The 21,851-nt window shown below is 35.8% G+C and overlaps 1 protein-coding gene across 1 annotated transcript; it reads right to left on the reverse strand.

Annotated features, from left to right (window-relative positions):
• Nucleotides 1-804: 804 nt before the first annotated feature.
• On the reverse strand, nt 805-21,787 carry LOC120629025 (lamin-C). The gene is made up of 10 exons (XM_039897762.1): nt 21,239-21,787; nt 8,927-9,059; nt 8,568-8,766; nt 7,466-7,587; nt 5,731-5,871; nt 4,752-4,957; nt 3,744-4,002; nt 2,995-3,216; nt 2,331-2,423; nt 805-1,969 (listed from the first exon to the last, which is right to left on the reverse strand). The coding sequence occupies exons 1-10, from the start codon at nt 21,667-21,669 to the stop codon at nt 1,925-1,927; spliced, it is 1,851 nt and encodes a 616-aa protein (XP_039753696.1). The 5' UTR covers nt 21,670-21,787; the 3' UTR covers nt 805-1,924.
• Between the last annotated feature and the right edge of the window lie 64 nt (nt 21,788-21,851).

Genomic DNA, 21,851 nt, shown 5'->3' on the forward strand with positions numbered 1-21,851 from the left:
CAACAATCGGCAAAGGAAAGGATAAAATAATAATAATCTAAGATCGCGTTCTCAAAGGCGTGTGAAGTTCTCAGAGGAGAGCTGTGCTCTGTAGTAATGGGTTGATATGATGATGATTTTAATTCTCCTACTCATTAATGCTGAATGTTAGCTGGTTTGTCTTTACGCAGTAACATAGTAACGGATTTATGGTCTTGATAAAATACATTATAAATATTGCTCAATTGAACCCTCTTTTAGCCATTATTAAATAGGTACCTGGTGAAAAAAATAAAGTGAAACGCCTTGCATACCCGCGAAATGTTACTAGCTTACAAACCATTTACCAATTTCACGGGAATAATTTAGAGCTTGAGGTAAAATATTTATACGTTCAATATGTTCAACTGCTAAATGGTATGAAGTGACTATCGAGAAACTCTACTAAAGTGGAGTGGTATTTGTCTATTTGATGCTTCAATATTAGTCGTATATCGTAGTACTTCACACAATACATGGGATTCTACGTCACCAAAAAATGCAAATCATCACACAAAACTGGGTTTTTTTTTTTACAGCAATGTATCACATAGTAAATGCATTGCTGCAAAATTATTGTTCGGGCGACCGGATTGGACAAATTATACATATCCGGATACAGACACTGGATAATGAGAAAGGTGAACACAATGAAACTCACAATTTTATTAAACCTAAATAAACTTTTATTTTGTAATTTACACATGGAAAATATTACATATTTCATCTGGGTTGAAAATAAAGTCTCATGATTAATCTTTAACAAAAAAAAATTAAGCAACCAAATCAGATTCTGTCCTCTTTTTAATAATAGAAAATAACCATGTGAAAATCGATTTATCCTAATATAATCTTATAATTCCATAATCGTTATGATATAAATATATTAGATTAAAGAAAAATAATGACAACCCATACGCGTCATATTTATATCATAAATGCTCTTAATACATCTTATGATTATTTATTGTGAAAAATCTTAGCATTTGAGACTTGCACCTGCATTTAACTGTGTTAATATAAAAATAGCATTTAATAATATTATGACAAACGCCACCTAATCTAAAGCTGATCGCACATTGGTTATTATCGCTTGAACTATTTAGTCGCTTAAGCGCTTAGTAATTTTGCAATATCTTGTAGCTTGAAGGAAAAAGGTTTGCTTGTGCTACTGTTCAGAAGGAAAATCGGTATGAAAGTTATTTAAAGTACTGCTTTAAGGAGACTGGTTTCTCATACAATATCCATATGCGGCCAGCGTAAATTGACAATGGGTGTGATACGTCAATTCTGTCTTAAATCTAACCAAACTATATTACTAGTCCATAATTACTACGAAAATAGAGAATTGTGTAGATTTAATCTACTGATGTGGTGTTAAGAAACGTGTTTGTTTTTATTAATGACTCAAATATTTATCCATCTAATGCAAATTAATGGGTGGGGATGTTACGTACGTATTAATTATAATCTATGCTTACCAATAATGACAGTGAACGATTAATGTTTGTACTTTGTTCACTAAATCTTGACTTTAACGAAGGAGATGCCATTTAGGGCAGTGAAGTTAATAATTTGTGATTTACTAGATAACATTTTACAAAATATGATGTAAAATTTAAAGTCGAATACACAACGTCTTTTTTAAACTTTAAGGCACCGCAATGTCACAATAGATGGGCAAGAATGCGTAGGCACGTCTTGAATAAGTAGCGTTTTCATCAAACATCGTCAATCTTACCCCTCTATGGAGTCACGTCAGCCATCGAGCCGGGGATAATACTTGTTTTAAGTAAATATGGTAGGAGATAGCCCATAGGGCGAAATTGAAACCTAAGGAGTGGTGAGGCACCATGTAATTAAAAAAATTGCACCAGCAACTACGCGGCGCATTGTCCGGCATACGTTACATTATGCGGCAATTTTCATCACCTTCGCGAATCTCTCCAATCTGCAATAAAAATATATATTAGCAATTGCGTTATCTTTCGTTGTAGTTTAAAAATAAAGATATTTTCTATAAGGACGTCGATGATAATATCAGCTTTATTTATGTGATATATAAAATCACGACTAACGCGATAGACTTTTTATTTATTTGTTCTTCATCATCATATTGACCGATTGGCGTCATCCGCTGGACAGAGGTCTGTGTCCAAGATCTTTAGATCAAGGCCCTGGGCCGTTTGTTTCCAGCGGTTCCCAGTGACTCGCTTGATGAGGCCTGTCCACCGCGTTGGGGGATGATTAACGCTGCGTTTTTTATTATTTTTTCAACTTACTAAGCCACTGTAAATAACAGAGATATTTACCTGTTCACGGCGAGGGAATTTGTGCGCCATCTCGCGGTGTCTTTGTGCGCTTGTGCTAATCTGGCGCCGCTGCCTTTCCGAAACCGCCACCTCCTGGAAACAAAATTAATATATTTCAATAAATAGCCTGTAATATGTAACAAAAAAGTTAACATGTTTAGGTTAGAGCCCTAAAAAGTGTCAATCTAGGACACAGTCTGTCTGTGAGCTTAATTGAATCTGAAGATGTTATCAATCACCAGGTGATGTTGCCAAGCTCCCATGGCATCGGGCTACCCTTTTTTTTAAACCCATATCAGTTTGTATTCCCTTTGCAGTATGCCTTTGTCGGCAGGGTGGTAACTTTTGAAGCCGGAAAGGTTCTCAAAGGTAGACCAAACCAGCAGGGCAAGCACAGACACTATTTATATACGTTATATCCTGCTAAAGTACGGAAACATGGAATAGGAGAAGTGTACTCCTTTTTATTACTACACATATATTCTTTGGATATTATTTCCACTTGTGTAAGTTGATAAAGCTGTGGGAGAAGATAAATTATTATCTTTTCCCCGGGGAGATAATTGTCTCCTGCACATATAAGCTGGCAGGTGAAATAAAATATTCTTTTATAACACTCAACTCTTGCACTTTAAAGTGAAACCTATTAAAAATACACTCTCACCTCCAAGTCATTATTCAGCAGCGCAGTGGTGAAGTTGTCAGCCACGAACCACTTCTGTCCCTTCATGACGATGTCGCGTGGTGGATCGTGGTCCGCTCCGACGTCGGCTGACCAAACAGTTGCGATCGCTCCCGGCTCGAGTTTCACAGTGCGGTGGAACTTGAACAATGTTTCCTGATCACCAGCCTTGCGAATGATCTGGTAGCCACCAAGGCTTTGCTCCTGTGAAGTAAACAGCGGGTTACAGTAATTTTGTAAAGTGGGTAAATAATCACCTCTTGATAACTTCAACTTTATATTTTATTAAATTGATACGAATTTTAACAAATTTGCTAATAATTTTTAATAATCAATAAATAGTTTTCTACTATTGAAATAATATTTTATTCTCGGCCAATGTTCATGTTTTTTAAAACATTTTAGATAAACTTCAGTGGGAAAACTTAATGTCTTTCTGGGTATGTAATTTTATCTTTTTATTTAACTACAAGTTAACCTTCAACGCTGCAATCTCGATGATGGTAAGTGATGATGCAGTCTAAGATGATAGCGGGCTAACCTGTTAGAGGTATGACAGTTATATTAAACCCACTATGGTTTCTCCACCCGCGAACGGAACGCTAAGTGACTTGTATAAATAAATATAGAATAAGTTATCACAACACGCGTGAATTGAAGTTGCGGTTCCATTTCACGCATGTACACAGGCGGTTTGTCTTTTTATTGCTACAAGATTTGGGATCACGTACCTTCTTCCCCTTGTTCCTGATCTTGACGAAGCTGCCATCGGGACACGCCTCAGCGACTTCCAAGTCTCCTTTAGCGCTGGATGTCACGCTAAAATCCTGCAAGCTACGCTCCTCGCTCTCGTCTAAGAGTGTACGTTTGCGGGCGGCTCTAAGCGGAGTGGCGCGACGGCCTGGAGTTATGCGACCACCGCTGGCGCTCGCGGAAGCGCTCATTGAGCCGCGGGACTCGCGACCAGGGGACTGGGATGTCAGGTTCAATCTACAAAACGGAATAAGTTTAACATATAAGGTACATTACATAGTGGTTTTAAGGTACTATCGGAAGGGTAGGTGAATTCGGATTGATCAATGTTTAATCTTTAAGTTAAGTACCAAAAAAGTATAGGTATCTTATTTTTGGTGATTAAAGGTGGCCTTAATGCAGTTTCGTACAGGCAACTTTAGGATTAGGACATCATAAGTAAAAACAAACTGTGGGTTGTGTAGTTCAATATGGTTTAATAGTAATTTACCCAAGCAAAGGGTATTTACTTTGTAATTCGAATTTACTTCAGAGTAATTTTACTTTTTTAAGCCACCTGTCTAGAGTATTATAACTTCTGAGTTGAGGATAGTAACAATATTATGATCATCTCTTGTCTAAAGCCCAATTTTTCAAATCTTACATAGACTTATATATATATATATATATATATAATACCTACCCGGGCACCTAACATATGTAAGCAAAATTAAAAAAGGTGAAGATAAAAAAACCCGTTAAAAACCCAGCTACCCGCATGGGAGCAGCATGGTGAGTCTATGCTCTAAAACCGTCTCTTCTATGAAAAACGAAGCCTGTGCCCAGCAGTGGGAAGCTAATAGGATGCAGACGATGATGATGAGTATATACTTTAGATCATCACGTGAGCCTCGTATTTCATCATGTTAGCGGAAGAAACTATGACCAATTGTAGCAAATTAGTAATCTGAGTGTTACGTATGTCTTGTCGATGTTTGAATGCTCACCTGTCCTCCTCGCCTTCGAGCAGCGCGCGGTACGTGGCTATCTCGTGGTCGAGCGAGATCTTGATGTCCATCAGCGTGGCGTATTCGCGCAGTTGCGCCGCCATCTCGTCGCGCAATCGCGCCAACTCCTGCTCCAGGGACGCCAAGTCCTCCGCGTGGCGGGCGCGCTCCGACTCCAACTGGCGCTCCAATTCGCGACAGCGGTTCTAAGGGTACACACGTTTTTCTTTTAAATGACATTTTTTGGCGATGTTCCTTTGGATTTCTCCACCAGTAGAATCGTTCGTTAATCAGTACCTAGTCGAATCCGAACTGCCAGATGTTGCATGTACGACTCTTGATGACTCCCTCAAGTGATGTTAATAGGCATGATAACTATATTTGTCCCTATGATTTTCGGATGTATATGCAAAAAATATCTTATTTCGCGAAATTAAAGGTTTAGGTTGATAGAAATTGCGAATTGAAAACGCTTGCCGGATGCCATGGTCGCGCTCGTCACGTCATAGACAATTTAGAGCTTTAGTGAATCCTTGTTCCATAGCTAAATATCATCGATTAAGGTATATAAGAAAAATCTTAGCAACTGATAGTTTGAAATCACAGAATACTTGATAAACGCAGAGATTCTCGAAGCTCAAGCGATACAAAATTATTATTACATAGACGTGACGTTATAATTTTGAATTCGGCGTTTGACGTGTCATAGCTGGGATCTCGGATTTTGCAGATAGATAAATACAATATTTTCATACCCATCATGCCTATATCCATCTCATTCATTCTTTCCTTTAAGTGGGTAGTTTTGTCATTTTGTTTCGTTTTTACTAAGATTGAACAACATAGCTGAGTCAACCGTGTTAATAAAACTCAGGGCTATATATTTACATCTATACTTTAATTACCAACAATGGTTACTTGTACCATACATAACTATTTCAGTGGATGAAAAGACAGAGATAGTTGATAAATAACTTACACTGAGCGCTGCGTTCTTGTTCTCCAGGTCATTGAGAGTGGCGTTGAGCGAGTCGATGCGCGTGCGCATCGTGCGTAGCTCCTCCACTGCAACCGTAGCCGCGCTGTTGTTGCGGTTTGCGGCAGACTGTAGGTTCTTCATCTGTACAGAACATATGTTTCGGTTAAAAGAGACGATTCTAAACCTACATGAAGGTATGCTTTCGTTAATGTTATTTATCGAAGATAACAAGAGAGTAATAAATAAAATTCATGCATTATATATTCATTGACACATGCCAAAATAACCGTATTATGTATTTACTTTATATAAAATGTGTGTGTGTGTGTGGATTAAAGTTTTTAAACAGAGCAAACTAATTTATGTATTATATTTAAGGTTTTGCTGTAGGCATGCTTTGTCGATGTTCACGCACAACAATTTATAAGCTGACCTTTTCGTTGGTAAGTTATGCCTTAATAGAGATAAATAATTTAGCGGTATTTGTACTACCCAACAAATATGCATTAAATGTTTTAATGTTATGAAAACCCTATTAAATAAGATTTATTTCTTCAGATAGCGCTGTTATCTTCATGTTAATATTTTATCAGTGTTAGTTTGCATTATTAATCGTAGGACAAAAATAGAAAGCAATTGCAATCTTGCTCTTTTGGCAATGTAGAAGCTAGTCTAGTCAAAAAAAACGTGTAAATGAAAACCGAAATAATACTTCAGAGGCTGTAGCGGTACATTATTTACCGTCTCTGAGACTTATCGGTTAAACCGAAACGAAATGCCGATACTTTTTACTGAAAGAAATCAGATACAGCAAACATAACATGCAAAAGTAAAATCAAGTGACTCCTGTCACTTTACCAGGTACGCGTCGTGTAGCGTAGGTACTATGCACTTGTCGGTCTTTTATCTTCAATAGGGTTGTTGTCATAAGTAAAAATTTAGAATGTTTTGAATTACATAGTGTGTATGGAAAAATAAATATGCTTCTTTTGATTTAATATTTTTACAGGGTGATTCCTTATTAAATATACTTATGCAACCTGCAACGTTATTTCGTGATTCCGTTACACGTTGTATAACAGTATTATTTTATTTCTGTGTGATCGGATTTCTCCAGCGCTGTTACTGACGGATACAACACATAAAATAGTACAGTATGTATGGTATGGATGAATGGTGATTTTAACTTTAAGACACTATGCGTAGAACTGATCAGGTTCCATGGGCTTAAATAAACTAAGTAGAGTTTTAAGTGGACTAAGTTCATGAAAGAAAAACATTGAATGAAAGCTGTGACTTAGATTATCAAATTGATAAAAATAATTAGAAGTATCATAAGTTTAAATTGGAATCAAAGTCTAACTTAACAGCTAGGATATAAAACTTGCAATGTATACCAAAATGTCAATATTTGAAGTCAGTTACAAAAGTAAAAGTATTTAAACTATTAACTGTGATAAAACTACTAATGTTATCAATGCAAAAGTTTGTATGGATGGATGTTTGTTACTCTTTCAAGCACAAACTACTGAGCCAATTCGACTAAAATTGGCTCAGTAGTTTGTGCTCGAAAGTAGAGTAGTAGATGAGATGAAGATAGATCAAAACCTGGATTAATAAATAAGTTTAATAGCGGACGAAGCCGCGGGCCACGGTTCTTTTAAGTCCTTTCTGGCGTTTTACACTGATCCATACTAAAGCGTTAGTAATAATAGCGTAGAAGTGTGTAGAGTACCTTATTTTCATACAGAGCTTCGATTTCGTCGCGATTCGCCTTAATATTGGCCTCCTGTTGTTCTCGCAGCTCCTGCAGGCTTTGCTGAAGTTTGGCCTCGTATTGCTGAGCCAGACGTCCATCTAAGATGTAAAAAAATTTTTGATTAATAAATTTAAAAAACTGATACCTGTGAGAACTTGGAAGCCTTACTAACATTATAAATGCGAACTAAGTAACCAACCAACTTGATTTCGGACTACCTTTATGTAGTTGAAAGGACAGATGGTAAACACATGCTCCTTTTTATCCCAGGAAGACAAATGGTTACTACAGGATTTGTGAAAAACCTTCATAAACCATAAAAGAGCACCTAGCGGTTTAGCGTCCGGTACGATGTCGCGTAGAACCCTTGCCCCTATATGGGTGTCATCATATCAAACTATTACCGGCCCTATTACTACAGGGCACGGATCTCCTCCCACACGATGTTTCCTTCACTGTTGAAGCCTGTGATGTTTTAGTAATTAAAACGCAAATAACTTAGGAAAGTTACGAGGTGCGTGCTGGGATTCGGCACCCCGAAAGAGAAGTAGAAGTCCCACTCACGCTTCTATATGGGTGTATTAAAATGCAATACCCCAAAATGGTTAGCCCGCTACTATAAAACTTATCACTAACCAGTAACCAGTGGCGTGCATAGAGGATATCACAGGGTATGCAGATGATATAAAATGAAGAGTCTCAAGTACCAGCTATAAAAAATTTAAGGGTAGGCTTTTTATAACTCTTACAAAGCCTATCCTTAAGTTTTTTTTAACTCGTAATGGGGATTTTTTTTCATTTTAAATCATCTGCCCGGTTAGTGCATACCCTGTATTCACGCCACTGCCAGTACCATCAGGTGAGATTGCAGCCAAGCTCAGTGAGCCCTTCGGCTAGCATGAAGTAGATTGAAAAAGGTTCAAAGTTGAAGATACTTTGGATTTGATAATCTCGAGTCATTCTTAGCTTATCAATTTCGAGTCATTGTAGATCGATGATACCCAAAACTATCAGTATCGTACCTCCAGGGTTGATAACGATCTGTTAAGGGTCCACTTAGGCCAGCGAAAATACTCACCAATCTCGGAGATCTCCACCTGTCTCCTGGTGCGCGTCTCCTGCAGCTCCTGTTGGAACACCTGGTCCTTGAAGGAGAGCTCCTCGCGCAAGCTCTGCACGGTGTTCTCCATATCAATGCGGCACAACATCTCCTCCTCAAGGGTCTTGCGAGTGTCTGCGTACACCTTGCGCAGTTTCTCCAGTTCTTTCGCGAGTTCCTAGTAACAAAAAAAAAAAAAACGTAAATCGAACAAGCTCATTGAAGCCTTTAATGTTAACCATGCGTCTGATAAATAAGCAGTCTGATTTTGGGAGTTTTTCTACGGTTTGTTTTCGTATCCGTTAAGTTATTTTAAACTAATCGTGAGTGGTACAAACCTTGGCCTCATCTTGAGCCTTCTTCTTGTCAGCAAGGGCAGTGTTGTATTTGTTACTCTCCTCTGTAAAGCGGGTCTCATAGTGACGCGCCATGCTGTCAGCCTGCTGCCAATCCTTCGTCTTCTTGTCCAAACTGTAAAAATAAATAAAATTAACATTGGGTTCTTTGATCTTGTAAGGGAAAGGGCTGCGGGTTTAACTTGATCCGATTGGGAAGTACTTGCACGGGAGGAGTTTCGTACCATGTTCCAATCATAGAAACACTATATGGTTTATATATTATTAAGATCGAGTGGAAAAAGTTATAAAGTTATTGTATGGGCCCCCCGTTAATTTTCACCTTTTTTTATTTATATTTGAAATAGAACTATACATTCTATGTAAATTTTAACTCTCATATTACAACACAATACAACAACCTATTACGTTTCATGAGATAGCTTGCTGAAAGACAAATCCAAGCGAACCGGGTTGGCTCGCAGGTTGCCGGTGTAATAAGGAAGCCCCGTGGGTCACACAAAAGGCAAAAGATACTTTAAGGGAACAATGTATCAAAGGGTTCAGGATGCTGTCGCGGTTTTTTATCAGCGTCAGACATTTTTGCTCAAGAGCAAATGCACCACTTTCATGACATCATAAATGTAAGACTATCCACAAGACTTTCACAAACGCGCATTGTTGTGATTGGTCAAACGCTGCAAGCAATCTTGTACGCCGTTAGAGAGCAAAGTTGAAAACATGACGTCATCAATGCTGGCAGGATTAAGCTTGATTCTAAACGGTCTTCAATATAAGATAAAGTAGTTTTACCGAGACTTGGGTACTTTAATGTTACTTACAAGTGAGCCTTATGATGATTTTGACACATAAATTATAATTATAAGATATATGGTTACTGAAAAAAATATTTAAAATGTAACGTTGGATTTTTTATGACGTCATAAAAAATCCAACGTTACATTTTAAATATTTTTATTTATCAAAGGGAACAGCGATACATACAGCCCGCTAAAATCATAAGCGAGCCATAGTCTGTTTAAAAAAGAAATTACTAAGAAATGAAGGTAACAAAGCTACTTTAATATAAAGTTTATTTTTGCACACTGTTCTTGACATACATATTGTTTTTATACAGACGTATAGACCTTGTTAACCGGCATTATAGATTAGTCCGCCAGCTTGTCACGCGTATAATTTCCTTAATTATTTTCATAACACTTTTTTTCTTTCCCTCCTAGACCTTTCAGATGTACCCGGGATCGGTAGTACTTGTCCGCAATCACAAACATCACGGTTTTGCTACTAAGTTGAGTTTTTTTTCAATGAAATGATGGAACGCGGCTGGTAATTGTGATTTAAATTTTAATAAGGTATCAAGTTGCTATTGAAAGACGTCAGAATTATCAGAAAAAGTTTTTCTGATAATCGAAATTTTCAATTGAAATTCGCGTGTTGACCATAATCGTAGTGTCGTTCTAATATAAGTTGATATTGTTCGTCATTTGGCACAACAAAAACTGCCTTTTAGAAATCATGATGATTCCAATTAGTAACTAGGCTTTCTCAAATTCAAGACCCTAGAAACGCCACTTTGGTTATTGTATGTAGGTGTGTTTTGCTATTTTATCAACTGTAATAATGTATAATGTGTGTAATAATTCCGGTATTACCTGATTAACCGTTTTCGTGGTAAAAAAATATACGGTTCTGAAAACAATCTACACACCGTAATCAAGCCATTCTGGTTTGGAAAGTAAAGGATAGTTCTTTTTAAGTTCCGATAAACTCTTCTCGGAACTTTAATAGAATATAATGTTTTAACATCAACTTTAAAATGTTTACAGTCGTAAACGATTTGTGTTAGTTCAGCACATAGTGTAGTAGTCGCCCCTCGTTTAGTTTACGTAAGATAGCGTGACCAATTCTAATAAACTAACTGGGGGCCTTCTGCTTGATCGCGTATAGGTACGTGCCATGTTGACGAAAATAACTTGAAATGCGGAAGGCAACTAGTGTTTCAAAAATATATTTTCAATGTAATCTCATCAATGGAATCTCGGCTATTTTATCGTGTGTTTCCATTATTAGGTATAGAATAAGGATATCGCTTATTTATGTGGTTAGAATACTTATTCTTGATGAAATAGCTAATCAAGCTAATATTTTGAAGATTCGATGATGCTAGTACTCTTCGTACTAGCATCAACATAGATTACGTAGTATAAATTTAAAAAGGGCGAACAGCCCCAATTCAACTTCACCCAGTCGACCTCTGGCTTTACGATTTATATTCTAGGGTCACTTAATACTATACTTTGACGTGTCAGTGTGTTCAAATTCCGTTTCCAGAACATCCTAAACTATATGGAGTCTGGCTGATATTTATATTTCGCTCAGGCTTATGACTGAAAAAAAAGCTTTGAAATACATTTCTGAATAAAAAGCTTCAGGTAAAGCTTGTAAACCGTCGTCTTTTGTGAATCAAGTTTTAGGTCGTTAATAGGTACGCGAAATAATATATAGAAATTCACAAATTCAACTTATTGTAGCATCTGTAGTGGAAAATTAAGGATAGCTTAAAATTAATTCCTTTGATCCTGCGATCTTCTTTGAGGAATCGCGGTTTACGAGGTTAATACGTATACAGTGTTTTAGGCGGTTTTATAATAAAACAGCATTTAAATAATATGGATAGTCGGTGTGAGATGCTTATAAAAATGAAGATAGCTTTAAATAATCTGGTGGCTACGTGTTAATGTGATCGCAGCTTGGTCGTTGACGTAATCAAGTAAATATAACCGTGACCATCGTGACTTATTAATTCGGCTTCCGAAATGTTAAATTGCTAAGTAGATGCGTTATCATAATTTAATTAGTCGAATAGGAATAATTTCACATTTTTTATTAATACTATTAAAGTTAAAGACATAAACTAACAGTGGGTTTAATTCTGAAAATTGAGTATTTCCAGATGTTCATTATGAAGAGGACGATATTTCTTTGTTCTTATTTTTCGTCGTTTATACCACACTTGTATATTATTATTAATTATTTTCAATACAGCAATGCCCTCATTACTAGAGTATTCGCAGAATGTAATACATACTGTTAGGGTTATTTATTAATTAAAGATTATTTACTGTCAAACTTTTATTGTAAATGTTTAAATGTATAAAATAACATAATCAAGATCCTAGTATGACTAGAGAATTGTTATTTCCGGATGTTAATTATGAATGTAATTATTATAAATACTGTTTATGGTAGATTTCTAATATTTGTTTATTCAACAATTATTTAAAATAGACTAAATGAATAATTATTTTATTTTATTTTATTTTTTCTTTAATTGGAAAACCAACAGTTGTAGATACTAACTAGTTAACAGATTGATTGACTTAAAACTAATAACAGGTTTCCACAGATAAGTCTTATATAAACAAGGGTACCTGATAGAACCCAGCAGAAACGCAGCAAACTAAAACAAAGTGTTAAGTTTACCTAGCATGCAACAGTTTATCTACTAATTTGCGACGTACACTATTCATATTACCATAAAATAGGTCAATTTCGGGGTCATTGTAAACAGAATTAAGAAGGCGAGAGACACGGATTAAAAAGTAATTAAATCTATTCTTAGTTTTAGTTAAGGGTACGTGCAGAATCTTTTTATGCCTAGGTAATCGCGAGGGTACAAATAAATCTAACTTAGTAAGTAATTCCGGACTATCTATTGACCCTCTAACAATGTTAAGTAAGAGACAAACGTCGGCAATGTTTCTACGTGTATGAAGGGGTACAAGGTGTAAATCCGAACATGATATTTCGTAGGAAGTTTTAGGAAGGTGAAATTTGTGCTTAAGGAATCTAATGAATTTCTTTTGAATACTTTCTAATTTATTGATATAAATGTGATACGCAGGATTCCATATTTGGCAAGCATACTCTAGTTGACTACGGACCAGTGAACAGTAGAGGATTTTGATGGTTTTCATTTTTTTGAATGGTTTACTAACACGTATAATAAAACCTAAAGCTTTAAATGCTTTGGCCACAATAGCATCTATATGATAATCAAAAATTAGTTTAGTGTCGAGGAGTACCCCGAGATCTCTTATAATATCAGTTCTGTTAAGGTTTTGATGTTTTAAAATGTAGTCATAGAGAAAAGGTTCCCTTTTCCTAGTAAAAGATATAGAGTTACACTTTAAGACATTAAGATCAAGTTTATTTTGAATGCAGTAATCATCTAATCTAAACAAGTCAGCTTGTAAAAGTTCCGCATCTTTAACATTATTGACTGTACGAAATACCTTCAAGTCATCAGCAAAAAGTAAAAATTTTGAATGTATAAAGCAGAGATCGATATCATGAATAAAAATAGTGAATAAAAAGGGTCCCAACAAGGACCCTTGGGGCACACCCGACGGTACTGCCATCCAATTTGATTTAAAACCATTTAACACAACTGTTTGAAGTCTGTTATTAATATAAGAAGAAAACCAGCGAAACAAATCTCCTCTGATCCCAAGGGAGGCCAGTTTTTTTAGAAGCAAGATGTGGTCAATCCTGTCAAAAGCTTTGCTATAGTCAGTATATACAGCATCAACTTGGTCACGACTATCTAACTTATCAGTAAGAAAATCTAAGAATAGTGCCAAGTTTGTGACCGTAGATCTACCCTTTAAGAAACCATGTTGGTTCTGACTAAATTGCGACTTTAGGACATTATAGCATTGATTATATACAATACGTTCCAAAACTTTGGCCACAAGGCAAAGTTTAGAGATTGGGCGATAATTCTCTACCATATTTCTTGGGCCATTCTTATGAATAGGGGTAATATAAGCAGATTTCCAAAGAGAAGGCATATATCCTTCAGATATAGACCTCCGAAAAAGAATAGAAAGGGGAACTGATAAACTATGCGCACAACTAATCAGAAAAATGGCAGGAATTTCATCTGGGCCAGCTGATTTATTAGGTTTTAAAGATTTTAGGGCTTTTTCTATAACTTGGGGAATGAATTCAATTGTATAAATGTCAGTTGTAATAGAATCTCCTGGCTGCACATGCGAAGATGAAGAAGTTACTTGTTGATAGGTTGAATGAAAGTATGATGAAAAGAGTTCACATATACCTGTTCCAGTGTCAGATTTAGAATGGGAATAAGTCATAGACTTAGGATAGAAGCTAGTTGCACGTTTGGCAATACTACGCTTAACATGTGACCAGAATAATTGAGAATCTTTCGTGAGAGACTCTTCAAGTGAATTAATGTAATATGAGTAACAGTTATCTTCAAGTAGTTTGACTCTGGTTCTTAGTATATCGAATGAAAGCCTGTCTTCTAGGTTTTTATACGTACGATATTTAACTAAATGTTTGTATTTCTCTTTAATTGCTTTAATAAGTGGAATACTGTACCAGGATGGATATTTATTACTTTTATTTTTGATTAAGGGAACAAATCTATCTCGCAGTTCATACAAAATTTTATAGAACGATTTGACAACAGATTCAAGATCCCCGACATGCAATAGAGTATCCCAGTCATAATTCGATAAGGCTTCATTAATCTGAGAAAAGTTACCTCTTTTATATGCATACATAGTTCTAGATGACAATGGTAGTGTCTGGATGGAAAAGAACGGTAAATTGATACAAAGGGCCTTATGGTATGGATCTTCAGGTACTAGAGGGTCATCACAATGTAAAACAGTCACTGAATCATTCGATAAGACTAAGTCCAATATGCGACCGAAGTTATTTTTAATATTGTTAAATTGATTGAGGTTACATAAACTTAATGTATCAATAAAGTTCCTTGAATTATTATCATTTAAATTATAAGCTTGAAGGCCCTCTTCAGTTTCATTCCATCGAATGGAACTCATGTTAAAATCACCTAAAATTAAGAACATATCATTAGGATGTTCATTAGTTAATTTTTCAAGATTGATCAAAAAGTTATCCAATTGTTGATCAAATGAATTACCTTTATTCTCCGCACAGAGATATATAGTGCAAATATGAATACGCGAAGTGTTACGATTTTTGTTGTGATAAGTGACTGAAACCCAGAGGTATTCAGCTGAGGATTGCCAATCCGACCTACATTCAACATTCAGGCTCTTTTTAGTAGCCACAGCTACACCACCTCCCCTTGTCTGACACATTTGCTTGTAATCACGATCACGACGCCATACAGAGTATCTTGTGTCAAAAAGTTCCGTGTCCGAAACACTATCAAGCAACCAAGTTTCCGTCACTGTAATTATGTCGTAACCATTCAATAAAATATTTCTGGAAAAAGTGTCCGTCTTGGTCCGCAATCCCCTAACATTTTGGTGATAAATGTTGAGTTTAGCTAGAGTGAACACTGCACACAATAACTATAAAGAAACCAAATAAGCCTAAAAGTAATCCACTTATAGACCATAGTAAATAATACACAATAATAAGAATACTGCAGCCTTCCAAATACACACGACTTAGTTGCAACACCAACATAGGTTATCAATGACAATATGTTGAAATTAATAGAAATAGTAGGTCCGTTTCTTGTAAAAAACGTTGTATTTAAACATAAACAATGGAGAAACTTACACCAACTACTGTTTGTATTATCATACTTAAGTGCACTTCTTAATTCTGCAGTGTACCTTAATAGTAATCCATTAACAACTATAAAATAGTGTAATAGAAATCGACGTCTCCTAATAGCAATAATATACGCAACTAGTTTCCAAATGCCCTGAATATGGTAAACAGTGTATAAAATTAAAATGTAACCAATGCAAACAGTAAATAATACTCGGTTAAGAAAAAACAATATTTTCGAATGAATTACATAACGTAAGTAGAAATAATATAAATTATCATAACACCGTTCAAACTTAGCAATATTCATTACAAAAACTACGGAGGCGCTCGGAATTACAAATGAATAGCTTGCGCCCATCGAACAAAGGAGCGAGATAAGAACGCCAGTGCTTCCCAACCTTGCGGTACGAAGAGGTATGAGGTTAAGATTAAAGTTTATTTCTAGGTATATACTTCTAATAAATGTTATTTTAGTTACTAACTTTATTTTACTTTCGTCAAATCTTTCTCTGCTTTGATACTTAAGACGGGGGACGTTTCGTTTTTTCTTACAAATAGTTTGGAGTGCTTCACCCAAACAAAACGGTAATTTTTCTCCTTAGCAAGGAGTTTCGTTTTAGATAACAGCTGTTTATTTTTGACCGTCAGGTGATCATTAATGAAGATTCTAGTATTGCCTGGGATGCCGATATCAGATGTTATGAGTGTCTTCAATGCCTTTCCAGCAGCTACGAAATCTTCTTTAAGATATCTATTAATAAAAGACACAATTATAGGCTTGATTTTGTTCTCAGAAGGATTTCGGGACTGCACACGCGCGATGAAGTTTATATTGTTTTTAGAAACAGGGAAGGTTATCTTTGTTCCTATTTTAGACAAAACATCGAAAAGGTTTTCATTGTGCTTTACAGGTACACCTTTTATCTCAATATTATTATATCGAAGCCACTGATCCTGCTCATCTATCTGCTCTTGAAGTTGAGATATGGCAACCCTCAACCCAGGCATGGCGTCACTTACAGACTCAATATTATCAATCCTTTTTTCCAGTCTATCGATTCTACTGATCAATTCCTGAGTGGAAGTCGAAAGTGCAGCCATATCCGATTTAATGCAATGAATATCCTTGAAAAGTTCTGGAAGGGGCTGCAACTGGAGTGACAGCTTAGTGAGCTCCGCCATGACAGTATCCATTTACAGTATCCATGACATTTATATTAATATTAAGTAAATTGTATAAGATTTAACATGGATTGCGAGTTCGTTTCCGGTTCGCGCATTTTTGCTAAATATCACGTGATCAACAACAATTTAGGAAGGGACAAAGATGGCGCCTCGGGGGCCATTCTACGAAAATTGAGGCATTCGAACGCGAACGTTCAACGAAGTAGCAACTTGTGTTAATTAGTGTCGAGTGATAAATTAAAATAGAAGTGTAAAACTAATAAGGAAAATAAAAGTCAATAAATAATAAGAAAGTTGTTTGAACTCTTGGCCGTTGCCAATAATACAAATTTACCTCCCGCAGCGATGATAATATAAAATTGTTCTTTTAACTGATCAGGATTGATTTTTTAAAGATCCCTCTGTGTTCAATGTGTATTTTTTTAAATAGATATTTCACCCACCCTTTCATTGACCACCGTTTTTAATGTTCGAAACTATAAAAGTGGTAATCTTATAAGTTTGACCACTTTGTCTTAGTCCATCTCAATTGTCAAATTTGATTTGATTTTTTTTAAATTCCTATGAATGTTTAACCATCCCTGGAGGAGTAGCCCAATTCAGCCGTTTTCAGAATTATGAGCCTTTTCTAAGCTAGTGTGGGAATGTCGGATATACAAAATCCTAACTATAAAATAAAAAAATCTTAATAAAGCTTTTAGTTTCAACAAGCTAATCACCTAAACTGATCTTTTTGCATTTTATAGGCGAACGTAGATATTTTCAAGTTTTCCTTGTCTAAAAGCAATTGTTCTCTCTCTCGGGAGTACTTACGTACGGGATTTCATCATGTTCGGTTTTAGGCTTTTAGTATTTAGCCGTGAAAGTGAAAACAAAACTCACATTGGCATTTACAAAATCAGTTAGGATAATAATATCAATTATAGGCAACCAGTTAGGAAGTTTGTTTTCGTTGTGAATCGAATTTTCATAAGCCACTACGAAAAATTATAATTCGTTCGAAGAATTACTATAACTCGTCATGGATATAAGTATGCGACCTCCGATGCGGCCAACTGTTTGTGGAGCTTATAATGTCAATGACGACACGATTCCTCGTATTGCCATCGGTCCTTTAACATACAACCTTAAGCATTGTTGACCATTTATGTCATCATCGTTGATTAAGGTCATTCATTCAAACTCAGAAAGCTTGCCAGTTATACTAAATTTCCCATTGCAAAAAAATGTTTAGGTCCAACACGTATTAGTTATAAACATCGATAAGAAAACAGTATTTTGAAAACTCTGCCTTCATAATTTTTAACTAACATGTCTCCTTATATACAATTTCTATGTAAAGTTTCGTCAACATCAATAAACTTGGTAACAAACCAGCCTTGTTTTCTCCAGCGTGGGAGGTTTCCGGGTGTTTTACCAAGGAAGCAATACAAGCACCCGAAATTTCATCATAGGTCATGGTTGTTGAGACAAACAAAAGTTACGTTAGTTAATAAATACCTACACACTTTTACAACTTTAGAAGGAATGGATCTAAAGCATTCGTGTTTTAAGAACAAAAGTGTGGTCAGTGTTTGAACTAGCTAACTAAAGAACTGCGGCCTCATAAGTGGGGAGTTCCGGCTTCGATTTCCGGATTCAAATGGACTTAATTTGAGAATTTATGCTTTAAATCTGCTCCGGTTCTTTCTGGTTCTAGAGGTCTAGAGGTTTCAGCGACGGTTAGTAACCACACTAGCGGCAAAGACGTGCGACTACTTAACCGATTAGACGTATGGGTTTAAAAAAATGCCATACACCTTCTATCTTCATATCTGAGGCACTATCAGGCGAGATCTTAATTTTTTAAGAAAGGGAAACACAAATTGAGTTCCGATTAAATAGGAAGTCGCAACTATCAGAGATCTGAGTCAAGCGTTAACTTGATAAGTAGAAACATAGGTATAAGTTGTTCATATTAGGAACTGAATTTTTTACTGTAAAATAAATTAATTTATGGATTTCTCAACAAACCATTCAAGTTTTCTGTCGTCAGAGGTTTAAAAGCATTTTGCATCCGCTGCAGACATGCGACTTTTATCCTAGCAATTGGAAACATCGGGCGCGCCTACGAAAGCTTTCCTGCACTTGAATTTTGACCGGCGCAATTTCAGTATACTATAAAATTTAAGTGCCAATCAATCCGATAAATTTTAGATCATTTAAATCATTTCATATCTTCATCTTTCATTCTATAATTTTTCTGCGGCTATTGTTATTTCATTTTTTTTTAAATTTCTTACTATAAAGTAGGAATATCGTCAATAATCGAAATAATCGTCATTATAAAGACTCAAATAGTTGATGATGTCACAGCTTAGCTTTATTTATGCAGTGGCCGTAAGGCCGCCGCGTGGTTTCGATCTTTATGACGTAACTTACAGGGTCAACAGCCCAAGGCAACATACTTGCTACACTTTATATTATTTAGTGCAAAAATCTCAGTACCCGATTACGGGTTATATTAATTTAACAATCAATGCTTTCTTCTATTTGCTCAGATATTTTTGTTGTTAAGCATTAAAAATATGTAGTAATATTAGTAGAATGGATAACATATTAACTGTATATAACCCGCAAAGCTTTTATGCCATCACATCTAGCATGGACAATTATATCCTCAGGGAAAGGATACAAATTTATCTTCTCCCACACTTTTATCAACTCTCAGACCACTGACACACAAGTGGAAATAATATCCAGATAATATATGTGTCATAATAAACGGGGGTAAACTTCTCCTATTCCATGTTCCAGTGATTTCGCAGGTGGGCACGTTAATTATATCCCTTGTTAGGGATTGTCAGGGGATATAATCGGGGGATATAATTTTTATCTCCCGCCCGTGCCAGCCCTGCTCCTGTCATTAAAATTTTATCAAATTTATTACATAACTTTTTGGAAGGCTTTATTAGAATTAGACACCCAATTTGGACTTCTCAATTGGTCAACTTCATACAAAGTTTGTTTTATGTAAAAACTTGAAATGTAGAAATTGCATTATTTCCAAAAAAAAAACATTAATATCATTGATTAAAATACATTACCAACATAGAACTGTACCAAATAGCCATGTAGTAATGGTAGATCAGAATACAATAATTGCCACCAGGGTGGTCTCCAGGGTCTTGTAAGTGGTGAGTAAGGAAGTTTAGATTTGGAAGTTTAGATTTTGTTGGAGCATCCTACTATCATAATAATATATTTGTATCCAGAATTAAACCGGAATATTCAACCTCTTTGAATTCATTATCAGGTTTTTAAGATAGGAGTGAAGACCTTTTAAGAACAAACTTATTTTAAAATAATAATATTTTACATTTCTTATTGGTAAGGAAAAAATATCTAAGCTGTATGTTTTAAATCTATTACATACTTTAAAAATGTGAATTTTAAAATTTTAGTTTGTCAGACTTTATCATTTGATTCAAATAAATCTAATTTGTACCCTTATATGTATTAATCTATGTGATTTATAATTTATATTGTTTTGTTATTACACTTACTTCTTCCTTACTATTGTCTTATTATGATTGGTATTCATAATTTAAGCAATTTTTTTTTATTATTAAAGACAATTGTAGTTGCTATTTCTTGGACCAGTCCCTGTATTCATTAACTTTTTTGTTAATTGAGAACTTAGTTACAGCATAATTTGTGTGTAACATTAGGACTACACAGCCTACATATCCATTATGCCAAAAACAAGATAGCAGATGAATTTATGTTGTTTAGTTCATAAATTGGTTGTGTACACCCACCCCCATGCCATGCCATAGCATTAAAGAACACCAACCTGTATAAATGCTTTAATCCATGGTGGGTCTATGTTATAAATTTTCTGCTATGCTGTGAATGCATAAAAATATTAAATATAACATCAGAGAAAGTGGGACATCCACCTTGACACAAATAGATTGGGAATGAGGTTACTTTCATAGTATAAGTATTCATTTAAATATACCTAATATTTGATCAATATAGTGATTCTAGCTCATATGCCATCTCTGCTATAGTGAGAACATATAGCAAGAGAGGAAGAGCTTTACCAAATTGCTTTGTAGAATGAAACACATGTTGGTGGTAAAATTATTTGATAGGACTACACCATTTCATAAATATTCCTATACAATAGAAACTAAATTGACTGAATTGATATATTACAATCATTGTGTGTAGGGAGTACAAATTTGTTTACAAACAAATCCACTGACATAGTTTCAAAGTGACAATAGGAAAAAGTTAAGTTATACAGCGGCGCAAGTTATATTTAGTGCAACGAGTGTAGGTGATTGGATAGTTATATCGAGGTATGATGTCACGATGTCGTAAAGGCGAGGTCGCGCGCGCCCGTCATTCCTAGCCCGACTCAAAACGCCGTCGATGACGTAAACTATGCTAAGGTTAGCCGGTTAAAATTACCAAAATAAGTTGATTTCATGTTTTTAAATTATTAATGAACTATTAATTCAAAAAACGTACCGTTTTTTAAGGTCGTCATTTTCTTCGTATAACCTCTTCAAGTCGATTTCCAATTTGGCTTTCTCCCTGGAAGTGTCGTCTAAAAGCTTCCTGGCATCTTGTAGCTCATGCTCGTACATGCCCTTTATGCTGGAAACCTCGCGGGTGATGACCTCCTGTGTTGTTTGAATCTCCCGACGCAAGCCGGAGTTCTCACTCTCCAGTTGTCGAACCTTATCAATATAGGCCGCCAGACGATCATTGAGATTTTGTAATGCATCTTTTTCCTGGAGGCGGGTATGCCTTGTAGGGCTTAACGGGCTGCTTGGCCGGCCGGCTGAACTGGAAGGGCGGCTACCAACAGGAGTGCTTGATTGCGGCGGGCTTTGCACTGACGACACAACACTTACATGAGTGGATGATGACACACTCTTTTTTGACTTAGACGACATTTTTGAACGGTTTTTCAGTCACAATAGTTAATAATAACACGATTTGTTTTTAACACACGCCAACTATCAAATGCAAGCGCCGAACAATTTTCCAACTTTGTAAACCCAAGCTAAGGTAGTCACGTGACCATTGAGTCATAAATAATGTTGCCATGAAAATAGTGCTAGTCACAGACGACCCA

The sequence above is a fragment of the Pararge aegeria genome, chromosome 2 (assembly GCF_905163445.1).
Source record: "Pararge aegeria chromosome 2, ilParAegt1.1, whole genome shotgun sequence".
NCBI classification, from domain to species: domain Eukaryota; kingdom Metazoa; phylum Arthropoda; class Insecta; order Lepidoptera; family Nymphalidae; genus Pararge; species Pararge aegeria.

Bases quoted from the DNA above. Each gene is read 5' to 3' on its own strand.
- LOC120629025 (XM_039897762.1), bottom strand. From the start codon at position 21,669: ATGTCGTCTAAGTCAAAAAAGAGTGTGTCATCATCCACTCATGTAAGT. The intron at 8,767-8,926 runs GTTTGTACCACT...TTTTGTTACTAG, and splicing joins AGGCTCAAGATGAGGCCAAG to GAACTCGCGAAAGAACTGGA. The intron at 1,970-2,330 runs GTAAATATCTCT...TTTTTATTGCAG, and splicing joins AATTCCCTCGCCGTGAACAG to ATTGGAGAGATTCGCGAAGG.